This window comes from Temnothorax longispinosus, chromosome 10, assembly GCF_030848805.1.
Source record: "Temnothorax longispinosus isolate EJ_2023e chromosome 10, Tlon_JGU_v1, whole genome shotgun sequence".
In the NCBI taxonomy this organism is placed as follows: domain Eukaryota; kingdom Metazoa; phylum Arthropoda; class Insecta; order Hymenoptera; family Formicidae; genus Temnothorax; species Temnothorax longispinosus.
This window is the reverse complement of record NC_092367.1, coordinates 16754954-16771879: the sequence shown is the minus strand read 5'-3', so window position 1 is coordinate 16771879 and position 16926 is coordinate 16754954. Positions and strand designations below refer to the sequence as shown.

Sequence of the window (16926 nt, the reverse complement as noted above, 5' to 3'; positions counted from 1 at the left end):
GCGCCGAAGTGCCGCGATGCGGGCATAATGAAACACGGGGGGGGGAGGGAGTGGGAGGGCGGGGAGCGGTTGGCGGGAGATGCGCACAGATTCGTGCAACGAAATTCATAATTTTTAATCCTTATTTCCGCCAGGGATTAATGGACGTTTCTTGAAACTCTACGCGGAAAAAGAGAGAATGCGAAATTTTAACGCGTAAAATTTGTTACCCGCTAGGCGCCTAGAAGAGCGTTGTTAAAAAGCTTTTACCGTTACTCTGATAACAAACGACTTTAATCAATATTTTAAATATATACGGCGTTAGAAATAGCAATTAAAAAATAGCATATCTAGATTTTTAGGCTCTTCTGTAAATTCCGTCGCGTTAAACATGTTATAATATTGTATAATGTATATTATACACTATTAAATATTAAGGAATGAAATTTAAACCCTGAGTTAACCCTAGAACACAGCTTCCAGAGCATCCTGAAAACACCATTGGTCTGATGGACCCATATAACTTTGATAGATTGTAACTCTGGTCCAGATTAATATTTTTGGACTTGTTTTTTTGAAGCTGGTATCGAAAAGTTTTATTTTGTCAAGTTATGAAGTTAAAATTAAATGAGAAGATTTTTGACCCAACTGGCCATTTATTAATATAATATTCAAACACAGAGTGTGTTTATATAATAGTCAAACATACTCTGTGTTTGAATATTTGAATATTACATTACATCTCCTTTGTTAATTATTACTGGCGAAGAAAATTACCTCAGGTTTAAAACTAGATATCGAAATTTGTTGTGAGGAGTAAGCAAAGTTTCGTCTGGATCTCTCTCTGAGAGACCCTCATGGTGTGTCTAAGGTTAAATAGGGTTTTGCTATTGTTAAGTACCATGTGTGTCGAAATTCATTATCTTAACACAAAACAGTACCATTTTAACTCCATTGGTTTAGTTAAATTAACATTGTTTTAGTTAAATTAAGGGCATATTGAGTTGATATGGTGACCTATATATACACACATAGAAAAATATCATTCTACAGCCAAGGAGAGCAATTACTTATTTAATGTTATTTGTTTTAGGTAATAGTTTTTCTTCGACAAAGAATTGTTTTTTAATAATAGTTTTGAGATATACTTGGCACACACAAGTCTCAGAAAAGCTCGTCATTTTATGCTCAAAACAAGAATTTATTCTTCTTTCAAGAATTTTATATATCTATACTTAAGTGTATATGCTTCTCTTCCGTAGACTCTAGTAAGTAAATCAAATTCTTGCATTAATTAAATATTCTTGTTTGAAGTACTAGACTTCTTGTTAAGATTCAGAATATGTCTTAAGTAAATGTGATGATGGACTTTGTGGTAGATTTACGGATATATAAACTTTATATCAAATATACTTAAAACAAGTAATATTTACTGACAGGTAGTACGTACTTTTCTGTGTGCGGAAATGATTGAAAATGACTCAAACTGAGTCCAGTTTAACGGTAACAATTCAATCGAAAGTGAATGGCTGCTTTACTGTTTTGCAACTGTAATAAAAGCAGCTATTATTTCTAATAAGTAGATCCATTCGAAAAAAATCTTCGCGCGTCGGGACGCGCCAATCGCGTGATCGCGTGACCGAAATCTCGCTAATCGCCGGCGGCCACTGCGGCCAGTTCGCGTCGAGCGTCACTGTAGTGCGGCTGTGTCGTGATCGCTTCGCAATTTCGCGGTTTTTTGCTCATCTCAGGCAAATTTCGGTGCACGGACGCGACGGGAGTACTGGATTCGGAAGTGCCGGATCTTGCGACGAGCGATCGTTTCGGCGTATTAATCGGCCCGTCCGACGGCGATTGACATGATTCTCGGTACTCGTAAGTCTCGTAACCGACGATAAGTCGCGTCGCGTTTCGCCGGTTGTCGGCACGATGCAACATCTTGCTCGCGTTTCGGAGTCGCTCGTCACGAGTACCATTCGCGAGTGCTATCTGTGAGAGGAATCGAAGAGGACCGCGAGGGGAAAATTGAGAAGGACCGTCATCGTCAGGAGCATCGCGAGCAGACGCGCCTTGAGAGATCGCCATGACGAATTGATGGACACGGGCGATCCCGTTTGTCCGCCATGTTTGCATAGTGCTTTCCCAGCTTTGCTCCGAACTCGCGATTAGGCGAATGAGCGAGCTATCTCAACGGATTTCGCGACGATTCGCCCTATTCGACGGTAAGCTGCTCGTTCGCGTTCGTTTGTGCTCGGTATGGACCCGATTTAACCGCCAGTGATATATGCGTGACGCGTCGATGTCCGACGGTCACCGACGGCACGCTACGTCGCGGAGAAGTCGTGTCGTTCTGAAGCGAGTCGCGCGAATCGAGTTTGCTGAAGATTCGGAGCCGACGGCATCGACCGATCAGTCTCTTCGCGCAATTCTTTCCGCAATTTCGTAAGTTATCGCGAGTGCCGGTATATAGTGTTGAACAGATTTACGTGGTCGACGCTGAATATGGCATGAGCTTTTTGCCGTCGGGAGACTCGGTAGTGTCGAAAAAGTGTTTTTTTTGTGTAAAAACAATTGGAGCAGTCGGTTGAAGATAAGATTGTATACGGCGATAAGATTAGTCCTGTCTCAAACACTTAAAAAAAAAGTCGGGAGGGTCGCGATCCTTTCGATGAGTGAATTAGTGAGCTGATCGAACGCGATCGATCGGGAAGAAAGTGGTCGTCGAGTGTTCGCGAAACTTCATGAGTGTGTTTTGCGAGTGAGGAGCAGTGAGGAGTGCGTCCACGAATTTACGGAACAGCGTCGATAAGATCGAGGAGCGGTAACGAATTAATCGCGGCAGAGGGTGAGAGGGAGACGATCGCTCTTCAGAAACGTTCGGCAGAGGGTGAGTCCTTGCGTTTATGTCGCGCGCCCGATATTCTCAAGGTATTCCGTCGTGAAACGCGAACTTGCCTGCCATAAGATGCGAATAAATAGATAACAGGCGAACAAGTAGATAAAAAAATAGATAAACTTCTTTTTAAACCGTCCCCCGGAATCGTCGAGGGAGAGTGTTCGACGTGACAGGAATATATTTCTCTGAGACAAACAGTTTTCGGCCTGTAAAAGTAAAACCAGCTCGTGCTACGTTCTTATAATTTCCACAAAACACGTACAATAATTACGGCGCGCGCGCGCGCGTTTGCGGCTTTTCTCATATTTTTACATTTTTACGCAGCCCGCAAAGTGTTAAAGGATATACCGCGCGCGTCGGCGTTTCTTCGACGTTAAAATAGATTTGCACGCGCGACGTCGGAGTGTCGCGTTTGTAATCCGACGTTTGAAACGTCTAAATGCCACGCGTATATACGTATTCGTACGGAATAATTTACATCCGCCGGTAAAACGTCATCCCGTGTAACACGCGCGCCGCTGCAACACGCTACTCCGCGCGGAACGAATTCTCCGAATGCGCGCGTAAATTCCGCGGTGTCTAGGACAACACTTATCTTGCTGTGTGTGTATCGCAATAATCCCCGCAATAATCATTTCTTTCAACATTTTGCACCCGGAAAATTTCTTTCAGTCCGAAAGGCCTCCCGCGCCCCGGTGTTTAAAAATATTAACGCATTGATGTTATATTATTAAATAAGTTCTGAATCTAACAAGTCTTGAATTGATATCTTCTCAACCCGTTTATTTTAGTCCGGAAGGCCCCTCGCATGTCCCCATATTTAAGAATTTAACGCATTGATACTGTATTGAACAAATTCTGAATTTAACAAATCCTGAATTTTGATTTCTTTTCAACCTAGAAAATTTCTTTTAGCCCGGGAAGCCTCCGTGTCCCCGTACTTAAGAATTTAACGCATTGATACTGTATTGAACAAATTCTGAATTTAACAAATCCTGAATTTTGATTTCTTTTCAACCTAGAAAATTTCTTTTAGTCCGGGAAGCCTCCGTGTCCCCGTATTTAAGAATTCAACGCATTGATATTGTATTAAATAAATTCTGAATTTAATTAATCGTGAATTGATTTCTCTTCAACCCGCAAAAATTTCTTTTAGCCCGGAAAGCCCCCCGCACCCTCATATTTAAAAATATTAACGCATCGATGTTGCATTGAATAAATTCTGAATTTAATATATCCCGAATTGAACCTTCCTCTTTGTATTGATTCCTAAATAAATGCATTGATATTGTATTAAACAAATACTGAATTTAATAAATCCCGAGAGAGAGAATTTCCTCTTTATATTGATCCCTAAATAAACGCATTGATATTGTATTAAATAAATACTGAATTTAGCAAATCCTAAATTGGACCTTCCTCTCTTTATATTGATCTCTAAATAAATGCATTGATATTGTGTTAAACACTTACACACACACACACACACACACACACACACACACACACACACACAAATTCTGAGTTTAACAAATCTTGAATTAAACCTTCCTCTTTATATTGATCCCTAAATAAATCTGGAATTATCCGAGTCTTCTCGGTTGCTCCATCTAATTTCGAGACGCAACGAATGCAATTGTTTTCGAATTTTCTAAAGGGAAAATCGGTCGCGACGGGGAGATATTAAAATCATCCCTTCTCGGATGATCGATTCGCGAAGTGGTCGCTAAAGCCGCTTACCTTGAAACCTTCGTCAACGGGGATGAAGAACGTGAAACGACCCTCGGCCTTGAAGATGGCTTCCTTCTTCTCGATGACGATCCGCTGTCGGAAAGTACTGGAGTTGGAAAAAAAAAAGAAGGGTTAATTACGAAGGCGTGGTTGTACGAGACGCGCCGACGTTAATAAGACAAACGAGAAAAGTTCGTGCATTTATTTACGTTATTTAAATGCGCGCCGAGTTTTTGTATTTATATTTAAATCAGGGGGACTGCGTTAATTGATGAGCCGGCGCAATAATACTTTAGAACGGTCCATGGAATTGTTCGAGAGGATGTGGATAATCAATATGAGATATTTATATCAGTGGCAACGTGTCTTTTACTGCCACCGATTGAGTATTTGCGTTAATCTCGAATTAAACGGTTTAACAACAAGTAGCAATAACTATCGAAAGATCTGAGGAAATTCGCGAATTGAAAGGATTTAACAACAAGTAGCAATAACTATCTAAAGACCTAAGAATACGAGGACGTCTCTTAAAAGTGACGCTTCGAGAACGCGATATAGTACTGCGGATTATATCGCTCCCAGATTCGAGGGCGTGAAAAGGTTCTCCTCTCTTCTCTTTCCGGTCGCAATAAATGTCCTCGTTACTCTTTTATATCTGCCGATAGACACTCCCACTACCGAAAACGACCGCCGTGTAAATAGCTCCTCGCGCCGGAGTCTCCCGAACCCTCGGCGCTGATTTACCGAAGAAAACAGTCTATACTTACCGTACGCGATGGTCGCCCAAATTGAGATTCTCGCTCTGGTTTAGAAATTGAAAGGCGTTCGGGTTGTAGATCGGCGATTCCGCCGAGTTGGATCGCACGGGCTCCAGGACCTCGTTTATGATGTGCAGGACCTGAAATCACACAAAGATATCGTTTATTTGTTTACGCAAGAACACGTTATCACAATTTCGCGTATTTTAGTATTAGAATATAGTTGATCTATAACCGTACATCGAAATCCAGGCAGAAATAATGATAGCTTAAAAAACTCGTGTTAAAAGGAATGAACGGAGGAGGATTTCGAGAAGATATTATATAAGACTGCATTCAGCAAAGATCTCCTCCGGAAATTACGTAATTGGCAGGTGTAGGGATGTTGAACTAAGCAACCCCGGGATTACGGTTTAGAGTCTCTAATTCTGACTTGCAAGGACCAAGTTAATCTCGCCAAGTCGAACGGGATCCATGAATCCGGCCGCCGCGCGGTGGCGGCGAAGATGAAGTGAGACAAACCAACGTCAAGCTCACGGCGCGAGCTTGGCGGGAACCGGGGAACACGAAGAGAGACACGAAGATAAACCTCCGAAGTGGAGAGGAAGCGGAAGCGAATAAACGCGGGGCTAGAGAGAGCGAGAGAGAGAGAGAGAGAGAGAGAGAGAGAGAGAAAGAGAGAGACTGGGAGGTGCACGTAGCGAGTATTTATCCTGCGGCGACGAACGTCGGGTATATCGAGTCTGTCGGAAACAACTGACGCACGCTTTAATAGTAAACTCATGAAGGAGAGAAAAACATATATTTATTCACGTGTCTTAGGTAAATACACTATAAAATTCTCTTTGGCAAGACGGGCTGCTTCTCCTAAAAACAAAAAAAACAAAAAAACAAAAAAAAACATCTTGAAGTAACGTTTCTTCAATTTTACTAGACGCGGTAAATTCGGGGGTGCGTTAGAAACTTTTATAGAGGAGATCGTGTACGTTGCTTGTATCGCGTCTTTAAGTATAGAAACTGTATTGTACGAGATCTGCTGCCGAAGAGAAGCACCGCCAAAGAGGAGGGTGCGATAGGGAGTTTCCTTCACGCGCTCTTCTTTCCCTGTCTCTTTCCACCACGTACATGCTATTTCACGAGAGAGTAGAGTCACTGGAAAGTGATAAGATGTAGAAACTGTTACCCCCTTTGCGCATCCCCCGTCGGGAGGCACTATCATTTACCATCCCGAAAAAGGAAAAAGTTGCACGACACTAAAACGTTGCCGCCGCTATTTATTCGTTCTCGCCCGCGATCGTCCCTGGCTCCCTTATCTCGCGAGGGATATCCCGTTCCTGTTGGCTGTTTGGCTTTCTCTCTGTCGGGAGAGAGAGAGAAAGGGAAACGGAGGAGGAACAAGGGCGTTGGGAAACATAAGCGTCGAAGTTGCAAACGTCCCCGGAGAATTCGTCTGTAGAATATTAAGACGCAGTTTCTCCCGCTCTCCGCACTGATAGAAATGTCCCCTCGCCAAGATTTTATTTAATATCCATAAGTTTAATCTTTTCGCTGTTATGGTTCTGCTACAACATCTTTAATAAATATAATTAAATTCAAGAGCGAGAGAAAGAGAGAGAGAAGAGGGAAGAAACTAATTGAAACGCTGAGAAACTGTATTAATAAGCGACGTTGATAATAGAACTGAGTTAACATAGTAATTCCATCAGAAACTGTTTTCCCGACTGCTTCCGTAGCCACTGTTGAATTATCATGGCGACCGTTCAATATGTGCTATCACGGACAGATTATATTTTTGAAGTAATAGAGTGTCTTCCGAATAAAATTCTGAAAAGTGTCTAAAAATGTTTGAAGATTCAGAAACATGTAGATTTGATGCGTTTATGGAGAAGATAATTAAATATCCGCACGATCCATCGTGGCCGCGCCGACAGTTTTAATACGAAACATCCATCACGGTGTCTGTAAAGATGAAGGGAAGGAGGGGTGGAGGGAGGGGGAGAGGAAAAGAAGAGCTGGTCGCGCGGTCGCACGGAAAGTTGGCGCCTATGAGCTCTCCGAGGGGGGGGGGGGAGAGAAAGCACGGGCAACGTGGAAGATCGTATGATAAGAGGAGAAAAAGGAAGACGGCGAAGGGGAGCGTGTCCCATTTATCCAGCGTAGTCGCAGAAAAAGACAGCGACAGCGACGGGGACGGGGACGGGGAACGGGGAACGAGGAGGGGGGGGCAGGTGGGGTGCGGCGCGGCGGTTGGCTTGAAATGAATCGTTTTACTCACCGGGAATGAGAGAGGAAAGCGAAGTTTGTGTGTTCCTTACGGGATAAGACGAGCCGAGCCAGGACGCCCATTTATCTTGCTCGCGGTCGCGAGTCATCGGGGGGAGACCGGGGAAGGGGCGGGGGGGGAGAGATCGAACGTTTCGCCAGCGCAGGATGTGAATCCTTAATTTTTCGCCTGGTTACCTACTCCGCGTGTTCGATTTTTCGCGTAACAACTAAACGCCGGGAAGACATTAGAAGTCGACAGAGTCACAGAGTACGTAAACTCCTAGAACATTTGATTGAAAGCGGTTCGCGGTCGCAACAAAAGACCGTATCGATCATATTAATTTCGCCCGAGCTTCTTTGTTGAGCTTCGTCTAATTTCGCGCGAGTGGAAAGTGCGGCGGCGACCGCCAGGTCGGCCTACCGCGGAGTATCGTAAAGTTAACGCTAATTAAACTTTACCGATAGTTGCGCCGAGCCATTCGCGACCTCTCCGAGCGCGGGCTCCTTCTTAATCAGCTCGGCTACCCATATCCGCGGTCGGGGATGGTATGGTACACGCGGGTACGAGTTATCATCTCGATACACAGCAGCCCGTGCTCGTTTATTTCTCCTGGGCGCCCTGCCGCGAGATAATCACGATCTGCGCGTGGTTAACGATGAATTATCGCACGCAACTACCTTTACGATAAACTCGCGTGGATATCGTCCTCGAAACGGGGGGGGAGGGGGTTAAAATCGATTCCACTGAAAAATTATTGCCGCGATTCATTAGATCGCTATCGATGTGTTATCATATTAGTTATCTTAATTGTCTTCCTATCATTACGATCTTTTATACTCTGCGCGATTATCTTTAAAAGTGGAAACGTTTTTCCGGGTCGTTACAGTTAACATCTGGCGCTTGTTACATTTTCTTTTTTTTTCGGAAAATCCCTTTAATGAAGCACTTAACATTTTGCGTAAATTTAGAAAATAACGGACCACGTCTCCAGTTAAAATCTCCCTGCTTTTCAATTAGTGCGAGAGGAGAACGTGGGAAGAACGGCAGGAACAGTAGGAGCCGTTTAAGTTTGCAGTTGACGTACGTTAATAATTTTATACGCGCGGCGAGTCGCGGCTATTAAGTAATCAAATGCATTCTTTCCGCATGAATATTCAAGCCAAGAAGAGAGAGCGCGAGGGTAATTCCATGCAAAGCGGGGAATTCCGAATTATGTAGCTCCGTGCGACGGCGAGTATAGAAATCACGCTAATTTTCATCCGCCGCTCCCCGGTTTCTTAAGAGGAACTGCCGTGCTCTCTCCTCCATCGTTCAATTATCATCAAAATTTATGAAAAAGAAATGTATAGCGGGAGGGAGGGCGGGGGGAATCGCGACTGCCTTTCGACTTGCAAATGTTATTCTTAATGGAAATTAGTACGGACGGCTTGATGTGCACTTATATATCGCAACGGGCACAGATCTATGAATCGAAATGGAATATTATTAATCTTTAAAACATGAGATCAGATCCCCCCCCCCATCTATCGAATTCTAGTCGAGATTCGTTAATGTACGTCGAGTCAATGGATGATCGAGAAATTGCGAACGGAAATTGGATTATCTCCTTTAAGGTCACTCCGAGATTCATTGAATCGGGCAGGGCAGAAGGGAAACTCAGGAAGAGAAAAGCGGGCTGAACGTACGGGTTGGTTCTCTACGTACGAAGTGGTGCGATTTTTGTGTTATATCCCTCCTTCAGCAACTTTTATTTTCTCGCCACCTCTCCGCGTTCCCTTCACTCCTTTACTTTCCACGATGAATGACCCTTTCTTCCACCCTTTTTTTCCATGTCTTCGCAGTACTTTGCTTTCCTGTTTTCAGTGAAGTTCCGTCGGCCGCCTCTACCTCAAATGCATTTTTAACAAGATACTGATCTCACTTTTATTTTTAACTCACGGATGGATACAGGTGGTTGTGCTTACTTCCCGAATTTACTTCGCTTTAATAAAATTTGTATTTGCGGAAAAATTAGACTATAAGATTACATGCTAATTTTCCCATCAATATTTGAAGAGATATATATTGAAATATGTCATTAGACTCGTGAAAATGTCAACAAATTAATAAACGGCGATACGAGTCAGGCGCGGTACGTGATGCGCAAGTAAAGAAATTAATAGTTATAAAAGTAACGAATTACAATGTGTATAATATACATATCATATATATATGTATATATTCCAACTTAATAAGCCGCGCGCCGATTATTTGTGGGACTTGAAACACAGCTATCGTTGGAACATTAATACTCTTTCCTCCCCGGAATTAAATCGACGCGATTTAATTATTTTAAAAAACTGTAAAGAATTTATTGCGAAAAATATTACCTCAGCCAGGAGTCGAACCTGGAACCTCCCTCATTCCGTGAAGGGCGTCGTACCAATTCGACTACCGAGGCATGTGGCAGTTTATTAAGTTGGAATATATGTATATGTATATGTATATTATATACATTGTAATTCGTTACTTCTGTAACTATTAATTTCTTTACTTGCGCACCACGTACCGCTCCTGACTCGTATCGCCGTTTATCAATTTGTAGATATACATTGATTTTATGCTTATATTGCCTTGCTCTCTCTCCAAACGCTTAATTCATCATTTCTCCATTCGTTATTCCAGAAAAACAATTCTTTCGCTTTAAATCCCGCCATATAGCAGTACCCTCTCGCCTAAAACATGCTTTATTCAAGTTTTATCGCGTTTAAGGTTATTTTAATATGTGTTTTTACGCTCTCGCTATTGGTCGGTTTACGAGCATTTCTCCTCTCGACGGCAACATGAACTTCCCGAGCGGCTGGCATCTTTATTTCCCGCAAAGTCCGATACGAAACACGCGGGCCCCACCCCGTCCCGCCATCCCGCGAAAAACTTCATCCCTTTCTCGCAACTATTCTGCCAAGCGCCCGCCGGCCCGCCTCTCGCGGTGGCTGATTTTCAATTCTCCTCTTCGCGGACAAACTGCTTGCACCACTGGCTTCACTGGTGCACTCAAGTACTCCCGGCGTCTTCCCCCCCTCTCTCTTTCTCTTTTTCTCCCTCCTATCCGTCTCTCTTTCTTTCTTACGGCAACTCTTCCCGTCATTCCACCCCGGTATTTTTCCCCTCCATTAACCGTAACTCTTTAGGCGATCCTGCCGGCGTCGGTGTAGTTATTCGGACTGGAATTTCTTTAGATTGTTAGAAAACAGGAGGAACGAGGAGCTCGCTCGAGGGGGTAGCTGCGTTCCAGGGACGTATAATGAGATCAAAACCCACATCGCCTTTTGAGATTAAAAACATCGCCTCTCTCTCTCTCTCCCTCTCTTCTTTCTTTCTTTCGCTTTTCCGCCCTTCGCGCAACTGCGGTGCACCCCTTTCTCCCTTGCAGCATGACAAACTTCGCTAAAATTCGACGTTCGCCATTGCGATCTGCAAATTTCCTATTTTATTAGACTGCGAACGCGGATTGTAGAATAAGTCTGCGAATAAGACGGGGCGAAACAATTTTTGTAGTTCCCTATAGGAGAGAGGATTCGGTAACGAGATTCGTGCAGAGAGACTGCGGGCTTTCTGTTACTCGCGCGAATCTGAATAGAACACCATTTGATCGACAGGAAGTAATATATATTGTATCTTCCGGGGACAGGCCGAGGGGACGACAACAAATCTTCGAATATATTCCCAAATTGGATCGGAACCTCTCGAATTCCTCTCGTTCTTACGAGCAGGCTGACGTAATAAAACCGGCCATAACTCCGGGGATGAGGATGACTCTCCTCCTTCTCACGTTCTCCCCTTTTATCTCGACTTCCTGCGCGTCCGTCAGGAAATCGACGCTCCGGGAGAGGATTTCTTAAGACGTCGTAAAATCCATATCTTCGGAAAAATAAGACGCGATAAAGCAACTAAAAAAGGGCACGCCAGCCGGAACCTCTCGCGAATATCTCGCTATGAATCGAAATTAGGTCTTTCGAATCCCGAAAAATATACCGTGATAGATAACGACTATTGAGAAGTCGAGCGTCTTAAAAATAGATCGTCCGCGTAGTCGAACGGGATTAAAGAATGCGAGCCACGTTTTCGCCAATGAAACATTAATCCGATGCATAAGGTATAAGGTGGAATTAACTCTAAGTTATTTACGGCGGACTTAAAATGCGTATCAGCCCGGACTATATTTCTAATCCGGTGTATCGTAAATACGGCGTCCATAATCATAAAATGCCGGAACGGACAGGAACGGGAGAGCCATTCGCTGAATTGCAACGCGATCGGCGCGGAATCGACGCGCGTTTGCAACGTATCGGACGGACGGGGAACGTTTATGCGCGGAACTCGCGAGGAGAATATAACACCGTGACGACAGTGCCGAATTGGTCGAGTTCAAATTTGACGAGGCGCACGACGTTATGACGAGATATCTCGCGTAATTCCGCGCGACGCAAATCGATAAAAAAAGCACATCACGATAAGGGATAAGATTTCGACGGAATATTTCTCTGTAAAACTCGAAACGAGACTCCCCCTGCTCCGATCTGAGACACGACGGATAATGGAATACGTATGTCTATCGGGTATATACGTAAGGGGACAATGCGCATAAATCTATTCTTCAGTTGATAGATATGCAACGCGCTCGTGGGAGCGAGCGCCAACTGAAAACGGATCGCTGACCCGTTCTATTGTTGAGACATTTTCTATTATAGTCACATACGCGGGAAAGGAGTTTGCAACACTTTTATGTCTCCGCGGGTCTGCGGGATAAAAATGCACATAATTTTTCTATAAAATTAAATATTGATACAAGTCACAACTTTGCAAGAACTTAACATAATAATAACTATAAAAAATGAGTTATAATAACAGGCTATTTATTAGCAGATTTTTGAAAAAAATATAACGAAATTGCAAAATTAACTGTTTATTAATAATAGCAGTTTCGAAAATAAAATGTTTTTAAATTATTAAGAATATTGTTTTACAAAAAATTACTTTTTATAACAGATTTATATAACTTTCTCTCTCTTATGATTTGAAATCTTACTCATTGCAGTTTCGATGCTGCAACTATCGTATACTGGCGGCTATCGATTGTGTTTATTTCACTTTCGTCTAGCTCAACCTATCAATCATGCATTATTGAATCATCGCGCAATTAATAATTACGGATGGTTAATGTAAGTTATTGCAGCGTATCGTCGCCATCCGGTGACTAATTGGCGCACTCGCAATTATTAATGATAATGTTACAATCAATCATTATCACTAATTCTCACGGAATGTATAACACGGAAATTATAGTTTTTACATCAAATTCGCGGCGCACAATAATTTAGCTCCTCGTCACAGTTATCCTTGTCATGATATTTGCATGTAATAAATACATTAACAAAGTAATTTTAGCTGAATTAAATCTAAATTAAATCTGATGGCATATATTATAATTATCTGTTTCGAAATTGAACTAAATATATATTATGTTTTCGCAGTTCTCTCTTATTTTCTGAATAATAATAAATTATAGAACCGTTCTTCTTTTAATTTAACGCATGCACGATTTTTTTACGGCGGTAAAGAAAGAACGGTAGTTTCTATCTTAGTTTGAACTCATATCTATTAAAAAGTAGGGAGGAAAGACGCGATTTATAGACCGATATTTTCATACGCTGGTAACGAGCAGGAAGTAGCCGAGGCAATGGAACTTGCGGGTTAAGTGGATGAGAAAAGTTTCCCTAATATTATACCGGGAGGCAAGGGAGAGATTGATCTGCAGGCGAGCTCGTCGAAGGGATTAGTCGTAGCCCGGCTAGTCCCGTGCGATTTTCATCAGGTGATGGTACTTTAACTATAGATTAAAGGATTCGTCTGGCAACCTGAAATGAGATCCTATACCTTGCCTGCGAGACCGAAAACCCAAATCAGCCAGGAGGTAACGCTGAAAAGGGGGACTACGCCATTGACAACGAATTTACGGGTATTTGAAAAAGATTCCGGCTTGATAGACTCCCCGTGAATCTTCGACAAATCCACCTCGGCTGTATTTGCGCAAAACACTACACGGTACACCGCGTCGCGTCGAATTGCGTCGGTTAGCTTTTCAAGGAACGGATTTACGCGAGATTCCCAAAGAAATCTGTAAATCGTGTAACACGTCAATTTCAAATTTCTAAATTTATTCCGAAGGGAAATTATATTTTCTCGAGTAAACTCGCATTTCAATCGCCGCGCAGTTCTCGCTCAACTGTTCAACTGATGAGAGACAGCGGCACTGGTTCGCCCAGAAATCTCAAATAACTTACAGTTCGGCGCGCTGATTATTATAAATCGGACGTTAACACACCAGGTTTAATTTCGCAGGGAGTAGTGAAAGCGTCGGACGTTCCATCGATAACCGGAGCTGATGACTCTCGCGAGAGAATGCGAATGCCAGGAAGCGCCGTTCGACATTATCGAGGCCCGCGATATCCATCAGCCTAATGGTCTCGCGGCTAAGGTGAGCGTGTAAAGCTCATTAAAAGCTCGTTAGAAAGCCGCCATCCGCACGGTCGAAGTGGCTGTTGGGAAATCGGTCAGAAAAGTGGCGGTCGGACGCGAGGGGAATAAAAAAACGATTGTGATAAACTCGCGATTTATCGAATCCGTCGCGAAACAAGCGTCTGTTTATACTTCTTGTGCAACAGCAGCAGTCGGCGCTTCTTTCGACATGTACAAGAGCATTCGACAGTTTTATACAAACCCAATTTCTCTTATTTATAGATTTTTTGCTTATTCTAACGCGTGCGCACAGAATTCCTTCTGGATACCATTAAAAAATAATAAACTGGCATTTAAGACTCATTAACATTTTACAAGTAAATAAAATATAACCGCGTGATAATGTACCGAAATACTTACTTGAGTCATAGTGTCGCCGTTGACTTTCAATTTCGACTGGAAGTTGCTCTGCTCCAAGAGGATCATTGCGTTGTTAATGTACACGTTCACGCTGTACTTGCCCGGTCTCCTGGTGATCCATAGGGGTGGGTTGCCTTCCAACTCGGAGGATATCGAATCCCTCAGCTCCTCGATCGTCAAAGGCCGGTTCGCTGAAATCGACGAAGACGATATCTCGTTAGTATTTTTTACTCCACAGAAATACTTCAGATGTTTAAAACGTTTCTTTTTTTCGTTACTACTGCGCAGATGAATGCGCTTCGAAGAAGCTACTTGAGTTCAGACTACCGCAAAGATCGCGATTTAGTTCTTCGAGACTGCAAAGTTTTTAGCTCCTGAAGATTTTTATTCTCGGTAAAAAGGGACAAAGCGGGAAATGGTATAGAGTACTATAGAGAAAGGAAGAGAGAGGAAGAGAGAGAAGGACACGCGAAGAAAAACGCTGAAAACGTAAATGGCGAGTGGGATGGAAAAGCTGGAGATAGAGCAACTTCAAAAAGTCCACGGCGAAGCTACAATGCTCGTCGCTTTATTATCCCGTTACCGGGGAACGTCCTCGTAATCTTGAGGTTTTTTTCCTCTCATACGGATAGTAGCGAACGGGGGGACAGAGACACATCCCCGCTATTGTTATTTGATGTCACGTGAAAGTCACAGTTATAATAAAAGCTTAATCGAATTTTTAACTGAAGTAGAATGTTTTCTTTTAGATTCTTACATTTTTAATTCTCTCATTTTTCTTACTTTTCATATTTTTTTGCAATGCATTTTATAAATTTTTTAGTTTGTAAGAATCCAGAAAGCAATTTTCTTTGGATGTGTTTTGTGTAGATCTTAATCTTTCGCAGAGAAACTACGATAGAGAAAAAGCTAGAAAGACGAGAGATATTACATGTTTTTATTTTTAAATCTCAGAAAGGTTTCAAAAAACATAATCAGAAATATTAAACATCCGTAGATACAGTTTTATTTGCATCTTATTGATGTGACAATTAAATAAATCATCCCGTTCTAAATTTCCGCGTTTTTCTGAACAAAAAATCAAAATTGCGCTTCAGTGCACGAACGAACGGAAATTATTCTGCCCTATCTTGCTCTAATCTTAGCATGAGAATGTGCACGCCTCCCTCGAGTGCGACCTATCGAATATCGCGGCAACGGGCATTGTAGTTTCCAAGAACAGCCCTGCTCACGACACAGGGCGACCGTTCCTCGCAAGCTCGGAAAGTCCAATCTCCGCGAGGAAGAAAGCAGGCCGGGCGGGTAGTACCGCGCCAACAATGACGCTCATTACGAACGCTAGGAATTGAGTCCCCGTTTCGTAAACCACCGGCCGTTTTACCCGCGAAACTTTCCAGAACAAGAAAGCGGCTGACGTTGTAAAACCTCGTTCTCCCGACAGCGCCAACGACGATTCAGGTGTGGCGTCCTTTAACGACGAAAAATAATCCTCCCTCGTCCGCGAGTCTTCCCCCTACGGAATTGCGCGACAAAGTGAGACGTTTCGTTCGCGACTTGGAAATGTCTTTCGCGCTAATGTCTGACGAACATTCCGCTGCCGAATCGAGAAACTGTCCGCGGCTGTACTTAGACACTTTTAATTCCTTTGGAACCTCCCGCATCTTCTCGCGCCCTCTTTTATCTTCTCCAATTTTTAACGACCGCGTGAACAGTTTTGTCGTTCGCGCGCAGACGGAAAAGTACTCTCTTTAACGTGTGTAACTATACGTCGGCGGTAATTCGCACGCGAGGAACTCCGTCGATTCGCGCGTAGAGCGCAATAAAAATTCTGCGCAGTATGGTAATCGTAAAGTTTATGATCTCCCGCGATATACTATATCGCTAGAACCAGACGATTACGACAAGTCGGGAGAAGTCGCTCATCGCGTTGCCGTGAAGTAACATTTGATGGCTGCGATTCGAGGCGTAAAAGTCAAAGCCAGTTGGCTTTTATAGTATATGTTTCGCTCTTCACGATATACAGCAATTGACATGCAGTTACGCGATATACAAGCTGATCCGTCAATCAGATCGGAAACGGAATATTTTTCTCAGAGAAGAAAGAGAAAGAGAGACTATATATATCCCGATAATAAACTAAATAAACTATATACTTATATTGAAAACGAATAAATTATGTATAACGATTCTCCTTATTTGGAAGAGTCACAGCAGCACCTTATATTAAGATAAATTTCTTTCGATATGCTACTTTTTCAAGCGACTTCTGGCTTATCCTGTTCATACATGTCGAAGATATTCCCCGCCCTAGAACGGCGTATCGTGCCACGCCATATAACACGTTTTATATCTCCGTGACGCCTCGTCAATCACCGCCG

At 43.0% G+C, this 16926-nt stretch overlaps 1 protein-coding gene across 5 annotated transcripts in view; it reads right to left on the bottom strand.

The window, feature by feature from the left end:
• Fas1 (fasciclin 1) overlaps window positions 1-16926 on the bottom strand; it is a 231060-nt gene that overhangs the window by 50172 nt on the left and 163962 nt on the right. For all 5 annotated transcript variants that reach the window (XM_071790226.1, XM_071790228.1, XM_071790227.1 and 2 more), the window contains exons 3-5: window positions 14549-14739; window positions 5374-5504; window positions 4616-4712 (exon numbers count right to left, since the gene is read on the bottom strand). In XM_071790226.1, coding sequence (XP_071646327.1) covers window positions 4616-4712; window positions 5374-5504; window positions 14549-14739 — 419 coding nt within the window. The remainder of the gene's footprint in view (window positions 1-4615; window positions 4713-5373; window positions 5505-14548; window positions 14740-16926) is intronic.